Source organism: Canis aureus, chromosome 17 (genome assembly GCF_053574225.1).
Source record: "Canis aureus isolate CA01 chromosome 17, VMU_Caureus_v.1.0, whole genome shotgun sequence".
Taxonomy (NCBI): domain Eukaryota; kingdom Metazoa; phylum Chordata; class Mammalia; order Carnivora; family Canidae; genus Canis; species Canis aureus.
Window position 1 is genome coordinate 54,443,423 of NC_135627.1, and position 20,933 is coordinate 54,464,355.

Below are 20,933 nucleotides of genomic sequence, written 5' to 3' on the forward strand. Positions count from 1 at the left end.
AAATCCATAATAAGTACAATGACAACAGTGAATCCTAATGTAAACTATAGACTCTGGGTGATAAGGATGCTTCAATGTAGGTCCACAGTTTCTAGTTAAGGATATTGGTAATATGAGAGGCTGTGGGCAAGAGTAAGAGGTAAGGGAACTGTCCATACTTTCTGCTTAATTTTGCTATGAACCTAAAACTGCTCCAGAAAATAAAGTCTATTTTAAAAATCCATTATCATTTTCATCATTGTTTTTATGTATTTAATGTGACTTTTTTTTTCCTGGCTGCTTTTAAGGCTTTTTTTCTTTATATTTGATTTTCAGTAGCTTGACTATGATTTTCTTTTCTACTCAGAGTTTGCTAAGTTTCTTGAATCTATGCATTATTTTTAGTCAAGGTTGGGACATTTTTGGCCAATATTTCTGAATTTTGGCCAACATTTTTTTCTGTTCCCTTTCTCTTTCTCTTCTCCTTCTGGGACTTTAATTACCAATATGTCACATTTCTTAACCTGGTCCCACTGGTTATTTAAGCTCTATTCATATCTTCAATTTTTTAATTTTTCTCTATATGTTTGATGATTTCTACTGATGTCTTCAAGTACAAGAAAGATCTTGCCTTCTGTTGTGTATAACCTGCTGTTAATTTCACCCAATAAATTTCTTTCAACTTTTTCAATTCTAAGATTTCCATTTGGTTGTCTTATAAGATTAAAATTCTCTCTCTTTATCCAACTATCCACTTTTCTATAGAATATTTAACATATGTACCATAATGTTCAGCCCTTTTCTAACAACTTCTGAGTCAACTGTGATTCTGTTTTGATTATTCTCTTTGTTATGGTAATATTCTATTTATTCACATGTCTAAGAATGTTTCATTATTAACTTAATGTTGTATATATATTATAAACTCTGGATTCCATTATTTTCCTCCAAAGTGTTGAGTTTTGTTCAAATAATCAGGTAAGTGATTGGTAGAGCATGTTGATCTTGTGAGACCTTATTTTATATTTTTGTTAGAGTGTCTATTTCAGTTTTGTTCTTGAGTCTAGGCCTTGTCCTTAGTCTGGTTTTGTCTTAGTTGTGAGTGTGGTCTCTATTCATAAGGTGTGGCAATAGTGAGCTGTTGACAGATGCTGTAGTGGGCTGATGCTGAAATTCTAGCATTCTAGCTCCTTGGAATTTTATCCCCCATGCATGTTCAGCTTAAGTTAAAGCCATGGATTTGAAAGGAGCTAACAATGAACCTAGAGGGTCCCAATAAGACCAAATTTAATAATTACTCAATCAGCCTCATGAGCAGAGGGTAAAGATCCATGAAACAGTATGAAGTGATTATAAATTAAGATAGTAGTAGTAGTAGTAGTAGTAGAAGTAGTTGTGGTGGTGGTGGTGATAATTGTTAGAACAACACATTAAGAATTAGAAAGATCATGGACCTTACCTTATGATCCAATGGCTCTACCTCCTGATTCAAAGGGTGTGTGTACATTACTTTTTTTTTTTTTTTACGATTTTATTTATTTATTTGAGAAAGAGAGTGTGGTGGGATGAGCAGAGGGAGAGGGACAAGTAGACTCCTGATGGGGTGGTGTCAGAAGATGCTAATTGGGAAGCCAGGGCTTTTCATCTACCCTGGAAAGTAACAAATCACACCCTCTGGTATCAGTGACTCCCATTTGGGGATCCTGGACTTCTACTCCAATCTAAGGGTAACAAGGCATCCCTCCCGCTTCTCACATAATGTCAGACAAGGCCTACTAGAGAGTTAGGACTTTCGCCACCTACTGTTACTCAGTAGTAACAATGCCATGTTCACCTGTTGTCAATATAGGCCACATAAGAAGCTCAATTGTATTGTCCCTGCCCGTCCCAACCAGAAGGTTATCAGTAGAGGCCTAGTGGATAGTAAGAACTACCACTTATGGCCACCAGTATCAGTAATCCTCTCTTTCCTCCATGAGTGTCAATGGAGACAGACTGGAGAATCTGAACTTTCACCACTATCTGGAGCTAACAATGATCCAGAGGCTTAAAATGTAATACCCAGCATGTCCATATTTCAATAGAAAATCACTCATCAAATTGAGTAAGAAGTAATCAACATGTGCTAATACAAAGAAAACACAGAAGTTAGAATTATCTGACAAGCCTTTTAAAGCAGTCATCATAAAAATTCTTCAATAAGCATGCCTGAAACAAAAATACATAAAGTCTCAGCAAAGGAATATATAAAGAACCAAGTGGAAAAGATACAATAACCAATATGAATAAAAGGAACTGAGGAAAGAATCAATGAAAGGAAGACAGAACGCGGTAAATTGCTCAATCTGAACAACAGAGAGGAGAGACAGAAAAAAGGAAATAAAGAGTCTGAGGGGTCTGTGGAATTATAAAAAAGATCATTTGTGTCATCAAAGTTCTGGAAGGAAAAAAGAAAAGGGGCAGCACTGGAAAAAGTATTCAAATAAATAACTGAAAATTCTTGGGATGCCTGGGTGGCTCAGTAGTTGAGCATCTACCTTTAGCTCAGGGTGTGATCCTGGGTCTGGAGATCGAGTCCACATTGGGGTCCCTGCAAGGAGCCTGCTTCTCCCTCTGTCTAGTCTCTGATTTTCTGTGTCTCTCATGAATAAATAAATAAAATCTTTAAAAAAATAACTGAAAATTCTCAAATTTGGCAAAAGACATAAACCTATAAAATCAAGTACCTAAGAGGATCTAAATGGGATAAATCCAAAGAAATTCATGCCAAAACACATCACAGTAACTTCTGAAAACTAAAGACAGAGGAAATCTTGAAAGCAGCAAGAATCAAACATCTTGGAGTGATACTGGCTCCTTCTGGGGACATCACTAATCATCAGGGAAATGCAAATCAAAACCACAATGAGATGTCACCTATCAGAGTGGCTAAAAGCAAAACAACAGAAGTAAGTGTTAGCGAAGATGTGGAGAAAAAGGAGCTCCCATGCATTGTTTGGGGAATGAAAACTGGTATAGCCCCTGTGGAAAACAATATAGGGAGGTTCCTCAAAAAATTAAAAATAGAACTACTATATATGATCTAGTAATTCCACTATTGGGTGTCTACTCAAAGCAATAATTCAAAAGGATATATGCACCACTATTTTATTAAAGCATTATTTACAATAGCCAAATTATGGAAGCAGCCCAAGTGTCCATTGATAAATGAATGGATAAAGAAGCTTTATATATATATATGTATACACACACACACAATGGAGTATTATTGAGACATAAAAAAGATGAGATCTTGCCATTTGCAACAACATGGATGGATCTAGAGAGTATAACGCTAAGTGAAATAGGTCAATCAGAGAAAGACAAACACCATATGATCTCATGCATATGTACAATCTAAAAAGCAAAACAATCCTGAGCCTGGGTGGCTCAGTGGTTGAGCTTCTGCCTTTGGCTCAGGTTGTGATCCTGGAGACCTGGGATCAAGTCCCACATCGGGCTCCCTGCATGGGGCCTACTTCTCCCTCCACCTGTGTCTCTGCCTCTATCTCTGTGTCTCTCATGAATAAATAAAGAAAATCTTAAAAAAATAAAAAGCAAAACAACAAACAACAAAAGAAAGAGACAAACCAAAAATCAGACTCTTAAATACAGAGAACAAACTGGTATGTGCCTGAGGGAAGTGGGGGCATGGGTAAAATAGGTGAAGGGAATTAAGAGTATACTTATTGTGATGAGTACTAAGTAATGTATAAAACTGACATATTGTAAACTTGAAATGAATTTAACACTGTACGTTAATCCTACTTCAATTTTTTTTAAAAAAGGAAAAGAATCAAACCCATTATCTATAGGGAGAAAAACAATTTGAGTGACACACGATTTTTCATCAGGTCATGGAGATCAGAAAGAAGTGGCATGGAATTTTTCAACTGTGGAAAGAACTGTCAACTCAGAATTCTATGTGAAGCAAAAATATCCCTCAGGCGTTAAAGGGAAATCAAGATCTTCCCAGATGCAAAAAACTAAAAGACTTTGCCCCTAATAGACTTATCCTAAAATAAGGATTTTAGAAGTTTTCTAGAGAGAAAGGAAATGGTAAAAGGAATTTCAGAGCATCAGGAATAATATGGTAGGACAAAACACAGGTAAATACAATAGACAAATGGAGAGGTCATAGCTAATGATTATGGAATTTCTTTTTTGAGATGATGAAAATTTCTAAAATTGTGGTAATAGTTACAAATTATCTGTGAATATACTAAAAACCATTGAATTATGCACTTTCTATGGATGACTCATATAGTATGTGAGTTGTATCTCAATAAAGTTGTTTTTAAATATCAGAATAGTGGTAGCCTAAGGAAAGGGGCACAAAATAATTTCCTGAGCATGAATGGTTTTATATCTTGATTTAGTAGGTGATGGCAACACAGGTGTAAATATATATTTTAGTCAAAATTAATCAAGCTAAATGTTTTAATTTATATACTTACTTTTATAACAATTATACCTCAGTAAAGAATATTAGAGTAAAAAATTAATAGGTAATCTCAAATTCTTTTCTGAAATGCTTTTTACCAATAGTATATTAAAATTCTAGTGCTCCTTAACAACTATAGTATTGATAATATGAGGGACTAAATATGGGACCCCATTGTGGTTTTAATTATCGATCCGTTATTGTTAATTAGGTTAGTCATTTTTCCCATTGTTTTTTGTATGTTCCAAAAATAAGACTTTTCATATCATTTACTCAATGTTCTACTGGCTTGTTTGACATCTTCTTATCTCTTAATTACTTATAGAATCATAAATACCTTCTCTCAAATGAGTCTTGTATTCTCTATTGTTATGGTGCTTTTATTATTAATAATCTAGAAATTTATGATCTTGTCAAAAGTAATATTTAAACATGCAGTTCATGATTAAATATTACTTTTTTGTGTGTGTATATTTTAAAAGAAATACTTCTCTAACACAAGTGGATAAGTTTGTCTCCTAAATTGTCTTTAATCTTCCTGTAAGTGATTATACATGTGTTATAATATTGGAATACACTTTTATTTTTAAATTTGGTTTATTTTTCCATGTGGCTAACCTATTTTGTTTGTACCATTTATAATGAATTATATCTGGATTCTTTTTTCTATTTCATTAATCATTTTAATTTTATTTTGATGCCACTGATAGTGTCTTACTATTTTTAGTTTTATAATAAATCTTTATCTAGAGGGTAAAAAAAATTGAATTACTAGAAAAATATAAGTAATGATGTTTCTTAGATAAATGTTTTATAAAAATGAGAATTTTTATCTTCAAATTTCTCAGATGCTTTTTTATTATTTCAAATTAGCCACAAGCAAACGCATCTTTTAGTTTTCAAATTGTCTTAAGAGTGAAAATTATTTATTTGCCCTCAACAACATATTCTTTTTCATTTTTGTTCTCCATTCCTTTAAACAATAATGACCATAAAAGTCTACTAGTGGTACCCCAAATTTAATCTTTCAGTTTTGCATATGTTTTTTGATTCTTAACAATTGAAAATATGAAGTCAGAGAGGTTTAGAATACTAATGACTTCCATTGTCTCTTTATTTTAAGGAGTTTCTAATATCTCTTTAGTAATAGTTATCCTTTTTGACTTGATAGCCCTTGATAGCCCTTTATAGCCCTTGATAGCTTTCTGGCCATCAATCAAGAACCAAGGTGCTGGTAGAATGAGACTGTAGTAATTCTAGGCCACATTTTAATAGAAATGAGTACTTGTTTTATTTGAATACATTTCACATATATAAGTATCTGAATGAGGGAGTTGTCTCTATCTGTTAATGATTTAACTTTACTACTTTTTATAGTTTTTGTTCTCTATTTTAGAAATTGAGAGTAAACTATGGAAATTATATAGTATAAGCTCAAGAAATGATACCATAAAACTTTGAAATCATATAATTAAGTCTTACCTCTATTTCTTTTCTTAATTTTTCATGTGTCTTTTTTTCTTCCTCAAGAAAATAAGTTTTTTCAATGATAGATTCTTTTACAGTGATAATTGTATCCTTTAGCTTTGTAATGTCTTCCTATATGTTTATAAAGTTTAAAATATACAAGTCAAACAATGAATGGTCAATATAAGTTAAATATTTTCAGCATTTCTATAATTTTTTAAAAAATCTAGCCATCGCATTTAATTTTGGTAAACAGTATTAGAATATTACTTTGATACAAAGAATAAAGAACTATTATTCAAATAAATCTTTGTTTTAAAAACTTAAAACTAAAACTAAATGCAAATAAGATATTAAAAGTCATAGTGTCCATTGCCTAGCAACAATAACTAATAATATAGTATATGTTAACTAAATTGAATTTAAAGAAAAAAATAATAAAAAAATAAGAACTTAAAATAAAAACTAAAGGTAAATAAGACATGAGAAAAGTGGTAGTCATAGTAGCAATTGCCCAGCAACAGTACGAAGGATATTTTTAAATTCTCTAGTAAGAAATGACAGATATCCATTTAAGTGGATATCTCCCATTGTCTTCAAAAAATAATATTAAAAATAGAAAAATTCTTAAGGTACAATTATTGATATTGTTTGTATAACAGCATTAAGCACATAAAATTTATTTGAATTGATTGGATTCATTAGCTTAAAAAGCTAGGGCTTCAACATTTTTGTGAGTCACACTTTCTAAAACAAATGGATTAATTATTCACTGCAATTTTGAGTACATTTTTTTTTATTAATCCACAGGGGATTTGAGAAATTCCTTTATTCATTTGTACATCTGGTGTAGTTGTTACATAACTCACATATTTAAGTTTTTAAAAGTTGTGAAAATAATTTCTGAATCTAGTTATGGCAATCATTGGTATTTTATTAAGTTAATGATACATTCATCACTTAATAAGTGTACTTGCAAAAAAGGAGTAATAGAAAAAAAAGTTCTGATAAGTGATTTTTCAAACCTGTACTTGTTTTATGTGATTTCCTTCTGGATTTTGGAGATTTTGCATAAGTTCCTCTTTCATTGTTTTTAGTTTTTTAACAAGCTCTCGTTTTTCATGGAGTGCAGTCATCAGTGACCATTTGCTTTCTACCTCCACCAAACTATCTTTATGCGCTTTTATTTTTGTATAATATTCATTATATTTTATCATATATTCCTCAAAGTGTTCCTGGGCTGCTTCTATGTCAAATTGAAGCTTTACATTTTCTGTATGTAAGGATTTGATTTGAGTTTCCAGATTCCCACACTGAAGTTTGGCATTCTCTATGGCAGCATCCTGCTGATAAATTTGCCTTTCTGTTTCTTTAGTTTCTGCAGAGACAGATGCTATTTGGTTTTTAAGCTCACGGAGTTCACTCTGTAAAATATTTCAGTACTATTAGTACTAACTCATGATATTCAACATAAAAATGTTATTGTTTTGATCCATAAGTCTGTAGTAAAATCACAACAAAAACATATTTATCATATATAGAAAAATTGATATACAATAAAAGTAACCATTCAATAAGTAACAAAATTATTTTATAATGTTAGAGGTAGCCTAGAATGATTTCTTACTTTTTTTTTTAGATTTTATTTATTTATTCATGAGAGACACAGAGAGAGAGGCAGAGACATAGAAGGAGAAGCAAGCTCCCTCTGGGGAGCCCGACACCAGACTTCATCCCAGGACCCCAGGATCACGCCCTGAGCCAAATGCAGACACTCAACCACTGAGCCACTCAGACGTCCCTCTGTTTCTTACTTTTTAATGTTCATCTAAAATATTAAAGTTTCATCCCTTGTGGTAACATTTCATATATAAAAGTTACTTTACAATCATTTAAATAATATATTTATGGACATCAGAAGTATACACTGAAGAAAGATAATATGATAAAGCCCTAGTAAAAATCAAAAGATCTAGACTCTAGGGCCCTTACTGCCATTTACTAGTTGGTATGATCATACATAGCAAACTTAATTGCCCTATCCAAAGCTTACTTTCTTATTTGTAAATGTATATAAAGATGTCTGTCTTACCTCTCTGGGGCAGCATTTCTCACAGCACCTCCTTTTTAAAACCTACTTTTCACACCACCATTCTTTGGTTCTCCTCAGATGTCTGAGCATTCCTTCTCAATCTCCATTGTTCCTTCAAATACAGGTCTTCTTCAGGTCACAATCATAATTTCCTCTGCTTATTCTATGTATACTCCTTGGGTAATCTTATCCATACTTACATCTTGAGCTACATATATGCCGATGATTCACAGAACCTAAGTGGCTGTTGAGTCCTATACCTAGGTGTCACTGGCTAATCTCATATTCATCATGTACCCCAAATCAGACTAATCCTACTCCCCTTCCCATCCTGTTCTTCCTTGCATTACTTATCTATTGTCAGAACCACAAAAACTCAGTAACATACAACAATAAATGTTTATTGCTCACATGAATGGGAGCAACTGGAATTGGCTAGCTGTTGACATTGGTTAGATATGCTCAAATGTCTGGGGTCGCTTGGCAGTAAGATGGTTTGGTTTGGCTGACAAGGCTGGCTCAGGTGTCTTGGCTTTGCTTCATATGTATCTTAAATATGGTGGGCTAAGCTAGGCATGTCCTCATGATGATAGCAGATGGAAGTACAATTATGGAAGAGATTGTTCAAGCTTCTATTTATAATATCTGTTAACATCTCAGCTAGCCACATGATGAAACTCAGTCAAGGGGTAGAAGTACCCACTCACTGTAATAATATGTGGCAAGGGTGTACAGACACAGTCATATAGACATAAATATAGATGAAGAATTGGGACCAAAAATGCAAATTACCACACCCCTAGTTTCCCAAACTAATTAATTAATGGTACTACTTTGGGAACCAGCCTTAATTCCTTCCTTCTCTTTACTATCTGTTTATAAAATTTTATAGATCCTCCCATCAAAACAACTCCACAGACCATCATCCATTCGTTTTTTTTTCTCTTCTACCTAACATCATCATTATCTTTAAATAAATATATAATTTTGGGATAGGTCAGTGTATTAAAAAGACACACCCAGCTATCCTTTTCCTGGCAGAGATGAGAGAGAAAAATACAACATGCAGATGAACTTCAATTTTTATCTCCAGCTCTGATATTCCAAATGCCCACTTGACATTCCTCTTTGGATACCCAACAGACATCTAAAACTATATGTGATCAGAAAAGAATAATATATACACCCAACACATTCCTCCCCTAGTCTTCCTGATTTCAATAAATTGCACCACTTTACACCTAATACTCAAGACCTACAAGTCATCTTGATTCTTCCCTTTATCTAAGCCCCTACCACACAACCTATTTACTAGCAAAGCTTGATGGTTGGGCCTTTAAAGTAAAATCCCAAATTCACTTCTGACCAATTTTTGTAGTGTGGCCTGATTCCTGACTTGTCTTCCTATTTCTGTTTTTCCCCCTCTCCCACAATCATGTTCCACACATCAGACTGAAGAATCTTTCAAGCACATAGTCATATCATATTACTTCCCTGCTCAAGACCTTCCAATGATTTCTTATTGTGGTAATAATGAAATTCAAATTCCTTAATGTGGCTTACAAGGTCATATATCCTCTAGTCACCATTTATTGTGCCTTCCCTCCCATGTTTTAGTCTCCCCTCTTCCAGCCTCTTTTCTGTTTATTAAATATGCCCAGTGCCTTCCCATCTTGAGGGTATTTGTAATTTTTCTCTCAACATTAAGACTTTTCTACCTCTAGTTATTACCTTTTGGGGTCTTTGTCTTTTACAATTCAGCTTTATTATTATTCTTCAAATAGTTTTCCCTGAATTAAAATATAAATTAACCATCTATCCTCCCCCTTGAGTTACTCTCTACACATTATTGCATTTCCTTTGTAACACATCAATTAATGGAATTACCTTTTTTGTTTATTTCTTTATTGCCTGCCTCCCCTGATTAGAAAGTCAGCCCCATGAGTGCAGTAACTTTGTCTATCTTCTTTACCATTATCTTCTCAGTACTTAAAATAGTACTTGGTACAATGAAGATGCTCAATAAATATTAAATGATTGAATGAATGAAGCACAGGGATATATCCAGTGCCAGCTAGATCAGGTTATTGACACTATTGATCATTCTGGTGAAAGATGGTATTTCTACTGATTTGGTCATCATCTCTTCTCTCTCCTGGAATAATGTAATAGACTATTAATATTTTTCCCTGGCTTTAGTCAATTCCTTCTTCAATTCATTTCTAGGCTTTCCCTGGAATTCATTGATATTGTTTTCCTCCTCCTCCTCTACTTCTTCCTCATGCCTAACCCCTCCTCTTGCTTCCTTCTTTTTCCTCCCCTTCTTCTTTCCCTCTCCTCCTTCTCCTTGTTTATAGATTTATTGAGGTAGAATTTACATGAACTGCATATATTTAAGCTTTACAATTGATGAGTTTTGACTTACTTTTATGCTCATGAGATATCACAATAAAGATAATAACCATATCCCTTACCCACAAGTTTCCTCCTGCTACTTTGCAATCCATCCTTCCCTCTCCATCTCTCCATTCCCAGACAACCATTCATTTGCTGTCTGTCACTAAAGCTTGCATTTTCAAGAATTTTACATAAGTAGAATTTTATCATATATACTTTTTTAGTCTCACATATTTCATTCAGCATAATTATTTCTGGATACATCTGCATTGTTGTATATATCAGTGCTGATATATCACTGAGTAGCATTCTATTGTATGGATATACCACACTTTGTTCTGATGGGTATTTGGGTTGTAAGCAGTTTTCCAGTAAGCATATACCTTCATTTCTCTTGGGTAAACAAATATCTAGAAGTTTAATGGCTAGATTATACAGTAAATATATTTTAATATTTTAAGAAACTAAACTGTTTCCTAAGTGGTTGTACTTACTTCTGTGAATAATAACAGTTTTACTTCCTCCTTTCAGTATGGATGCCTTTTATTTATTTTTCTTTCATGATTGCACTTGCTTGAACCACTAGTACCATAGAAAGAATAGAAGTGATAAAACCACATATCCTTGCCTTGTTCCTGATCTTAGGAGAGAAACATTTAGTCTTTCACTATGAGGTTTGAAGTTGGCTGTGGGATTCATAAAGGGATATATATACCCTTTTTCAGATTAAGGAAGTTCTACTCCTGCTAGAGTTTTTATCATGAATGAATGTTAGATTATTAAAAGTATTGTTTTGTGCTTCTTTAATTCTCTTTCCAAAATATAAATGTAATCATTTTCTCTCTTGCTTAAAGCCCATCGAAACCTTCCTATCGCCTTTAGAATAACGTCCAGGGTTCTTATCAAAGTATGTATCTCCCACCACTTCTCAAAATATACTTTATGCTATACTGCCAACAAACTATATATATAGTTGACCCTTGAGCAACATAGATTTGTACTGCATGGGTCCATTTATAGGCAAATTTATACATATATTTATATATATATATATATATAAAGATAGTACAGTTACTGTAAATCTATTTTCTCTTCCTTGTGGGTTTCTTAACATTTTTTTCTCTAGCTTACTTTATTATAAAAATACAGTATATAATACATATAACTTACAAAATATGTCTTAAGTGACTGTTATGTTATTGGTAAGTATTCTAGTCAATAGTAGGCTATTAGTAATTAAGTTTTTGGGGAGACAAAGTTATATGTGGGTTTAATTGGGTCAGAGGTTGGTGCCCCTAATACCCACATTATTCAAGGATCAACTGTAGTTCTATGAATGTATCAGATGCTACTTCAGGCCTCTGTGAATTTTCTCAGGATCTTGTCTAGGATACCATCCTCCTCATCCCCTAACCCTTAAACCTGTCCTAGATACCCAATTATTCAAGTAAACTCCAGCTGTCTTCTTTTAAGCTCAACTGAAACATCACTTTGTGATCATTCCTCCTTCAGTGTTAAATCTGTGTTCATGCCTCTATTGTTCACTTTTCTACCTTGAGTATGATTATTTTTTTCTGACCTCTTCAATAGACAAGTCAGGACAATAGCAAAATGCTTAATAGAAAGTAGGCCCTCAATATAAGTGAAATAACATCTGTGAGACTCATTGAAGACAGAAGTTTTACATAAAATGTCTTTATAAAAGCTAAGACATTATTATTTTTGTATTATATTCTTGCAAAAAAGTATTCTTTTCTAAAAGTGATAAATGCAATGCAAATATTTATAAGAGAACCATATTACCATGATAGTATAATTATTATCATATATCTGCTGATGCATTAATACCTAAAGCCAACATCAAAATCCAGCTCTATACTGTCCACCAGAGCCCCAGCAGGATACTTTACATATATTTACAAATATTAATTCATTTAATCCTCATGAAAACCTTGAAGGCAGGTCATAAATTATCTCCACTTTACAAATATGAAAAAAGAAGGGTAGAGAAATTAAACCATGGAGCAAAAGTAGCAAATCTTCTTTCAAACTAGGCAGCTGGGCTCTAGAGCCTATTTGTTACTTCTATAATATATTTAATAATAACCTTTACAAAGCACATAGTAAAGATACCATTCCCATTTTTGCTTCTTTAGCTACATTAACAGAGTATAGTTACATCTAATTGTGCTGCATACAAAAAAACAAGCATGGCTTCCAGATTCCCTGCAGTGTAATTATGAATATATTATGAAATGTAAGGAACACAAAAATGTTTCCTATCAACTTGAAATGTACACTGACAACTATAACTCACAAGCCATGGCTTTAAAAACATTGGCTTAAAAACTTAACCTTCCTTCAATTTAGTATTTTAGGAAAAACTATCAGTAGAAGTGAGTTTAAAATAATTCTAGGTGATACATTGGGTTTTATATGTACATACTACAGTTGTAAGGACATTGCTGAATCCTTATATATTGGGTGTGTAAAATGTTCCAGGAAACTGAATTACTTACATAGACTTTACTTTGGGATAACAGAATAATTAAGGAGTAAACATGAAAAACAGGAGTTTCAAAAAGCCTCTCAAAATTAAGTATCCTTAATAACTTTCCTGTTAACAATTTAATATCGTTTTGAAGAAAGTAATAACTCGTTTAAAGGACTATATAAGGTGGATTACCTGCAAATGTAATAGAACTTTTTTGTTTTTTTCTATTTCTGATGTTTGTGATTGTTGTTGCTTTGCAACTTGTTCTACTGCATCAGTTAATGAAGATGTGCCTTGGTTAGCCAGAGCTGAACAAAAGAATAAAGTACATAATAAAAATTTAAGTGCAAACATTCTAAGAAAGATATTATTTCTTCACTCAAAGTCATGAAAAATATGATGTTTCTCCTTAATAAAGTAGACTTAGGGTTAGTAATATTCCCTGACTATAAACAAAACCTAAATCAAAAGCTTTAACAATACACAATTTAGAAATCCCTACTGTAATGTTAAACCTGTTCCTGTGTGGAACAGTATAAATATTTTGATTATCCTCATTTTTTTTTACCCAGACCACTTACACATATGCATAATTACAGTGCTACCGTAACAACTATATAGCAATTATAGTTGATGAATTTTCATTATAGGCCTGCATTTTCAGGTTGTTATGCCTTTTCTAAACACCATGTAAGTTTCTTCCTGGAGAAATTTAAAGGCTTCCTTCTATTCTATTTGGCTAAATATTTTAACACAATTATTCTATCATACTACTTTTTTGTTGCTGCTTATTTTTCAATTATTTATTTCTTGAGATTGCTTCATTACCTTCTTCAGGAACTCCTTGACTCTTCCTTTCTTTGTTGCCTGACATTCTACTGTCTTTCTCCCTTTCTGGTTCACCTCTTTTATGCCTACAAAAATAAAAAATTTTGATAATTTTTCAGTTTTGTTTATTCCCCTGTCATATAACCTGGTGATCCTGAAAACAAATTAATTGTCTAATATCTCACAGGGATGGCAATGATATTTCATCATTAGTTCCAAGAATTAAAACACAATGGTTAAGTAAGAAAGTTTAGGAGGAAAATAGCACTCTATTTGAATCTTGGTTCTCCTGATTTTTAGCTGTTATGATCTTGAGCAAGTTTTTAAACTTCTTTTTTTTTTTTTTTTTTTTTTTTTTTTTAGTTTTTAAACTTCTTTGATCAGGGTCCTCATCTGCAAAACCTCACAGGGCTGTCATAATAATTAAAGTAATATAAAATTAAAGAATTAAAGATATATATGTAGCAAGTAATGTAAAATTAAGTAACTAAAGTAATACATGTAGCATGCTTAGAATAGTGTGTGTGTATATAATATATACATATATATATATAACATAGTATGTTACCATATATACTACATATATAGTGAGTCATTAGTTATTATGGACTCTGTCTAGGGTTTCCTTTGCTAGTTCCTCCTCAGCTTTCTCATCTATGTCAATGTCCCAGTGCTAAGTCCTGAGGCCTGTTCTCTATAGTCATTCTTCAGGTGATGTCATCTAGTTGCATAGCTTTAAAATCTACTTACAGGTTTTATCCTATTTATATATCTAACCTGAACATCCTTCTTGAGCTCCAGACTGATTCCAAATTGCCTATGTGATATCTTCACTTAGATTTTTACAGGAATTTCAACTTAATATATTCCACACTGAACTCTTGATATCTGTTCACTGCATCACGATCACTAAATCTCCTCCTTCAGTCTCCTCCTTTCAATAAATTACAGGTTTTTCTTATTCAGGCCCCCAAACCCTGGAGACATTAGCAAAGAGGTCTCTAGAAGAGTGTAGAGCCCATGGCAATTCAACAAGAATTGCCCAAGATAATCATAAACAAGAGCTCATTATTGATGTTTCAAGGCGTCTGTAAGACATTTTCCAAGTATGTGGCCCTGGACTTCTGCCCTAATTGTTTACCCAAAGGACAAGCCAGAATCTTGACTTTTATATGCTGCATGTAATTCTTTTAGCAAAATTTATTGGTTCTATCTTTAAATTATATTGGAATCCAGTCACTGCTTACCATTTCTAAATAGTATCTTAGTAGAGAAGTCTTCCCAGATTAATTTTCTCTAAAACATGACCTGACCTCCCCTTCTTCATTCTCCACTTTCTTACTCTGCCTCATATTTCTTTTTTTTTTTTTTTAAGATTTTATTTCTTTATTCATGAGAGACACACAGAGAGAGGCAGAGACACAGGCAGAGGGAGAAGCAGGCTCCATGTGGGGAGCCCGATGCGGGACTCAATCCCAGGGCTCTAGGATCATACCCTGAGGCAAAGGCAAAAGCTCAATCACTGATCCACCCAGGTGTCCTGCCTCATCTTTCTTAATAGCATTTGTCACTACTGGTATTTTATATACACTTGTTTCTTTTCTATCTCCTTTTATTAATGTAAGTTCTATGAGGGCAGAGACCTAGAACAGTATCTGGCACTTACTTAATAGATGTCTATTTGTAGTCTGTCTCCACTCCAATTAACCCTGTTCTAATGATAGACTTATGCTCCTAAAATACTGTTCCTACCATGTCAACATTCCAGCCAATCTTTAACTCTATCACAGATGGCATCTTCTTTAAGAAGTCTTTTTTTTTTTTATCTTTCTTGCTAGATATGATCCTTCCCTCTCTTTAGTACAATTGTTTCTATATCTCTATCATACCATGATAACAATTTAGGTCATAGAATAAGATAGAGCTAGCTTTGAACTCAGGTTGTACAACTTACTAATTTATTAGGTAAATTCTTACCAAGCAGGGCCTCAGATTCTTTATAAAACAGAAATAATAGTAGTACCTAACTCATTAGAATAACTGTGAGGACTAAAATAAAATTATTTATGACAGCATCAGGTTACCTGGGTGGCTCAGCGGTTGAGCATCTGCCTTCAGCTCAAGGGCGTGATTCCGGGATCCAGGATTGAGTCTCACATCAGGCTCCTTGCAGGAAGCCTGCTTCTCCCTCTGCCTGTGTCTCTGCTTCTGTGTGTGTGTGTGTGTGTGTGTGTGTTTCTCCTGAATAAATAAAATCTTAAAAAAATTACATGACAGCATTTAGCAAATTCTTGCTACTCGACAGTTTTTTATCTTATTATTTCCATTATTTTATACTACATTGCTTCGTTCGTTAAACTGTAAGCTCCAGGAAGACAAATATAAGGTCTTGTTTTTGGATTCCCTAAAAAATTTGGTGAAGAAATCTAAAAAACAAAGAAAGGGATGCCTGGGTGCCTCAGCAGTTGAGCATCTCCCTTTGGCTCAGGGCATGATCCTGGAGACCCAGGATCAAGTCCCACATTGGGCTACCTGCATGGAACCTACTTCTCCCTCTGCCTGTGTCTCTACCTCTCTCTCCCTGTGTCTCATGAATAAATAAATTAAATCTTAAAAAATAAAAATAAAAAAATTAGATTTAATAATAAAAATATAACTAGCACTTCTTGATCTCTATTTCTGAAGCAACTCTTGAGTGACATTTATTTAAGCTGTTTGTGAAAGGATATTTGCTTTAAAGTGGGAAAGTTTTAGGGGCACCTGGGTGGCTCAGTCAGTTAAGCATCTGCCTTTGGCTCAGGTCATGATCTAGTCTTGTGTGGGATTGAGCACCAAGTGAGGCTTCCTGCTCAGAGAGGAGTCTACTTCTCCCTCTTTCTCTGTTCCTTTCCCCTTACCTCCCCTGTGCTCTCTCATTCTTAAATAAATAAAATCTAAAAAAAATTGGCAAAGTTTAAGTTTCTTCTGGATCTCTACTGGAGAATGGACAAAAGATAAAAATGAATACAAACTACTGCCATCTACTGATAATTCATTAAAAATGTGTAAATCAATGAAAATCAGAGTTTAGAGACTAGACAGTATTAATTACTCTTTCATTCAAACCACATATGTGGATACATGTAATGTGCAAAGTATTGTGAGGAATATAAAGATGAATTAAGGGCAGCCCCTGTGGCCCAGCGGTTTAGCACTGCCTTCAGCCCAGGGTGTGATCCTGGAGACCAGGGATCGAGTCCCACGTCAGGCTCCCTGCACAGAGCCTGCTTCTCCCTCTGCCTGTGTCTCTGCCTCTCTCTCTTTTTCTCTCTCTCTGTGTCTGTCATGAATAAATAAATAAAATATTAAAAAAAGATGAATTAAATGTCTAATGAAAAAAACAGTATCTACAGTATTCAATGGTAAATGTCCAACTTAAGTATAAAACACAATCATTTAGAAAAAATACTTTCAACTAAAAAAAGGTTAGCTTACAGAAAACAATGTAATGCAAATACTATAATAATACTATAATAAAATACCATTCTTCTATAACTATAGTCAACATTTATTGAGTACTTACAAATAATTAGCATTTTTTGTAAGTGTTTTTACATTAATTATCTTTATTTTCCCTCAAAGCAATCCTATAAGCTGGATATTATTTTTACATATATTTTGTAGATGAGTAAACTAAGAGTTGGAGAAATTAAGAAATTAGCCAAAGGCCTTACATCCAACACGTGGGAAAGATGGAATTTGAAACAATTAGTATCCAAATTAACATTTATTAAGCACTTAGATTTGTACATTATCTCTTTTGCTTTGAAGAGGCAAGCCCCTCTATTTGACTCTTGGGAGAATTTAAAAAGGCCATGGTTCCAGCTTTTGGAAACTCATCATCTGGTACCTCGTCTAAGTTAATGAGCAAAATAAAGCAAGGCTGTCAAACTCCTCTGGGGCTTTTGAGAGCTTTTAGCTTAGAAGAATTAAGAGGAAGCAATTGTATATGTGCACCCACATCACATAAGCACTGTTTTTCATTCTGAATGGGAAAAGCTGTCATGTGAACCTGCTAGGTAGTTAAAGTAATTAAGTTTATAATTTCATTCTACCCTTTTAGAATAGAAATCAGAAAACAGATAATTTTTCTTTGTGTGAAATTGTTTTTGTTTTCTAAGTGGGCAGGGTACCTTAATTTCTAAAGCTGATATTTAACTGAGAAAGCTAAAAAAAATTAGCCTGGAGAAAGATAAGATAAAAGAGTTCCTGGAATCAAGCAAATTTTAAATTATGGCCTATATTTGTCACAAACATGATGAAATCAAATTTGAGTGGTTCAATTCCAACAAGTAAAGATAATAGTGGGAAAAACGTGATACATTGTATAAATGAGTAAGAATGATACATACTTCAGGTAAAAAAAGACCATAGTTACAACATTAGCAGAGTCTTCCAAAGGAATTAATTATTGAATCATTAAAAATTTATTAATACCTATTATATACTTGTGTCTTAGGATCTGCTAAAATTAGGCATTATTCTCTTCTTTGACTAGGCAATAAGATTAAAGTTTCAAGATGCTGAAAACAAAAACAAAACAAAAAACTCAAAGGATCTGTTCCTTAACTTCTATCAAAGATAATATAGGCAACCTCCTATCAAAGACAATACATTATCCACATTGCTTCTAGCTTTCTACCCAAAGTGAGATTTCTCTGGATGTTGTAATAGGACTGGACTACCAAATGTCTCGTTTTAAAGTATAAACATAGAGACTGATCAGCAGCTTGAATCCAAGCTTTAAGGGATAGCTAGGCCACTGTTTCAAATAGAAATGATAGGCTATGATGAAATCCAGTCATAACCTACCTGCTTGTTTTATTCAGAAACAGTAAGAAGGAAGGTCTTCTTTTAGTCTGTAAGTATGATTTCTAAACCACAAGGAGCTTGTAGTAGGTTGAATGGTGTCCCTTTGTCCTGCCAAGATGTCCATTCCTAACCTCCAGAAGTTGTGATATGGTCTTATTTGGAAAAATGATCTTTGCAGATGTAAATAAGTTAAGAGTCTTGAGATGAGATCATCCTGAATTTAGGGTGGGCCCTAAATCCAGTGACAGCTAAGAGACTGACTATGCAAACAGTGGCCGGACATATATATATATAGCACTTTCACCCACAACCTGCAGCAACCAACTCAGAAAACCATCCTGCTATCTAAAGTCACCAGAGCAGGAAGCCATCCAGCTATCTATATCAGACTCATAGGAAGCCAGACCACTATCTCTAATAACAATTCCAGAAGCTAAACAATAAGTCTTATAACAACTGGCCCCAAATAACCAGTGTTTGATGAATAACTAACAGCTTCCCTAATTTCTGTCCCCACTTCCAACTTGGGACCAATCAGAGAAAGCCAAAATGCACACTCTTAACCAATCACATAGGATGTCCTGCTTTAGTTAACCTACCTACAGCTTTCCCATGCCAAGAGCCCCAAGTTGGGGTATCATTGAAGATTTTCCTTCTCTCCACTATGAAACTTTGCTACTCTGCCAACACAAAAGTGATGGCTGATTCTCCTGCCATAGCAAACTCTGAATAAATAACCTTTGCTTGTTCTCATATGGTTGGTCATTATTTCCACAGGTGTTCTTATAGCAGAAAGGTAGAGGGAGATTTGAAACTCTGACACACATTAAAACCATATGAGGATGAAGATAGAAGAGTCCCAAGTCACACAGCTCCAAGCTAAGGAACAAACACCTGGAGCCACCAGAAACTGGAAGAGGCAAGGAAAATGAGACACTTTGAAGGGAACATGGCCCTGACAACACTTAGATTTGAGACTTCTGTTTCTATGAGAGAACACATTTTTGTTGCTTTAAGCCATCTGGTTTGTGGTAATTTGCTATGGAAGCCTTAGGAAGTTAACACAAGGTTTTTAACAAGGAAATTTGCAATATTATATTTACTTTTCTGGAAAGACCCATGAATCTTAGTGTGAATGGCTTAAAAACAACTGTTTACAGTTTTTGAAAATTCCACTTGTTCTTTTAAGATTTATATGGTGACGTAACAACTTCTGGAGATTTCAGAGTGCCTGGTGGCACAGTTGGTTAACCATCTGATTCTTGGTTTTGGCTCAGGTAATGATCTCAGGATCATCGGATGAAGCCCTGCCCCAGGCTCCACTCTCAGCTTGGTCTGCTTAAGATTCCCTCTCCCTGCCTGTCCCCTCTTGCATGTGCACATGCTCTCTCTCTCAAATAAATAAAAATAAAAATTAAAGAACTTCTGGGGATTTCTCCAACGGTTTCCTGAACAGCCAGGTATCAACTCTGTCCTCAAAATGCTCTAGGTCTCTTTAAGGGAGATAGATACCATGTCAAATAATTCAAATGTAGATGTATAGTAGTCACTCTGTTAGTCTACCTGCACTTAACCTCTAATCAATTAACTCATTCTATCTTCTTTGTAAATCATAAGCTGCTAATTTCCACATCATGCTGAACGGTTAGGAAACCACTCTCCAGTGAATCTGCCTACTTCTGCTCCTATCAGTTGAATTGTACAGTTTGACAGTGAGTTACCTGTGTTTGTTCCCAAACCTGTTTATGCCAGTTGTACCTGTTATTGTGCTGGTTAAAATGACTTCTAAAAAAAAAAAACTTAGAAAAAATTTATGTACTATCAAGTTCATCCTTATAAAGCATACACTTCAATGATTGACTTTTTCAATTTATTATTAGGCTGTGGGTCCAGACTGCATCAATGAGAGGCCTTCATCTGCATGGACAAAATGCTAAGGAAGAAGCAATTAATTCTGGTGAGAGAATGGGGATTCAAGGAAAGTTATGATTGAGCTTGAAAGATGTTAAACAAGTAGCAGTTAAGTAAGCGTAAAAAGAGAAGAGTGTTCTAAGTACAAGGAATAGCATATGTAAAGGCTAAAATCTTGTAGCTCATCCAAGTAACAGCCTTTTTTAGTTTGAGTGGCTTGGGAGTCAGGCAGTTGTTTTTTCAAACCTAATTATGCATCTGAATCATCTGTATAGATTAAAAACAAAATAAACAGCAAAGAAAAACATGCCCAGACTTGACTCCCAGAGATTCTATTTCAAATGTATATCAAGTGGAGTCCCTAGATTTGTTTTTAAGTTCTACTTGTAGTTCTGATGTGCAGCCAGGAGAACCACTGGAGTGGGGTGAAT

General features: G+C 34.1%; 1 protein-coding gene across 13 annotated transcripts in view; it reads right to left on the minus strand.

Annotated features, from left to right (window-relative positions):
- The window catches only part of CCDC122 (coiled-coil domain containing 122), a 36,793-nt gene that overhangs the window by 13,912 nt on the left and 1,948 nt on the right, over positions 1-20,933 (minus strand). For 7 of the 13 annotated variants that reach the window (XM_077855579.1, XM_077855578.1, XM_077855575.1 and 4 more), the window contains exons 2-5: positions 13,741-13,826; positions 13,105-13,220; positions 6,955-7,353; positions 5,945-6,061 (exon numbers count right to left, since the gene is read on the minus strand). In XM_077855579.1, coding sequence (XP_077711705.1) covers positions 5,945-6,061; positions 6,955-7,353; positions 13,105-13,220; positions 13,741-13,786 — 678 coding nt within the window. In that variant the 5' untranslated portion in view covers positions 13,787-13,826. Of the gene's footprint in view, positions 1-5,944; positions 6,062-6,954; positions 7,354-8,021; positions 8,134-9,908; positions 10,177-10,912; positions 11,001-13,104; positions 13,223-13,740; positions 13,827-15,824; positions 17,180-20,933 lie in introns of those variants that run through there. The other 6 variants (XM_077855580.1, XM_077855585.1, XM_077855586.1 and 3 more) reach the window with 6 other exon arrangements.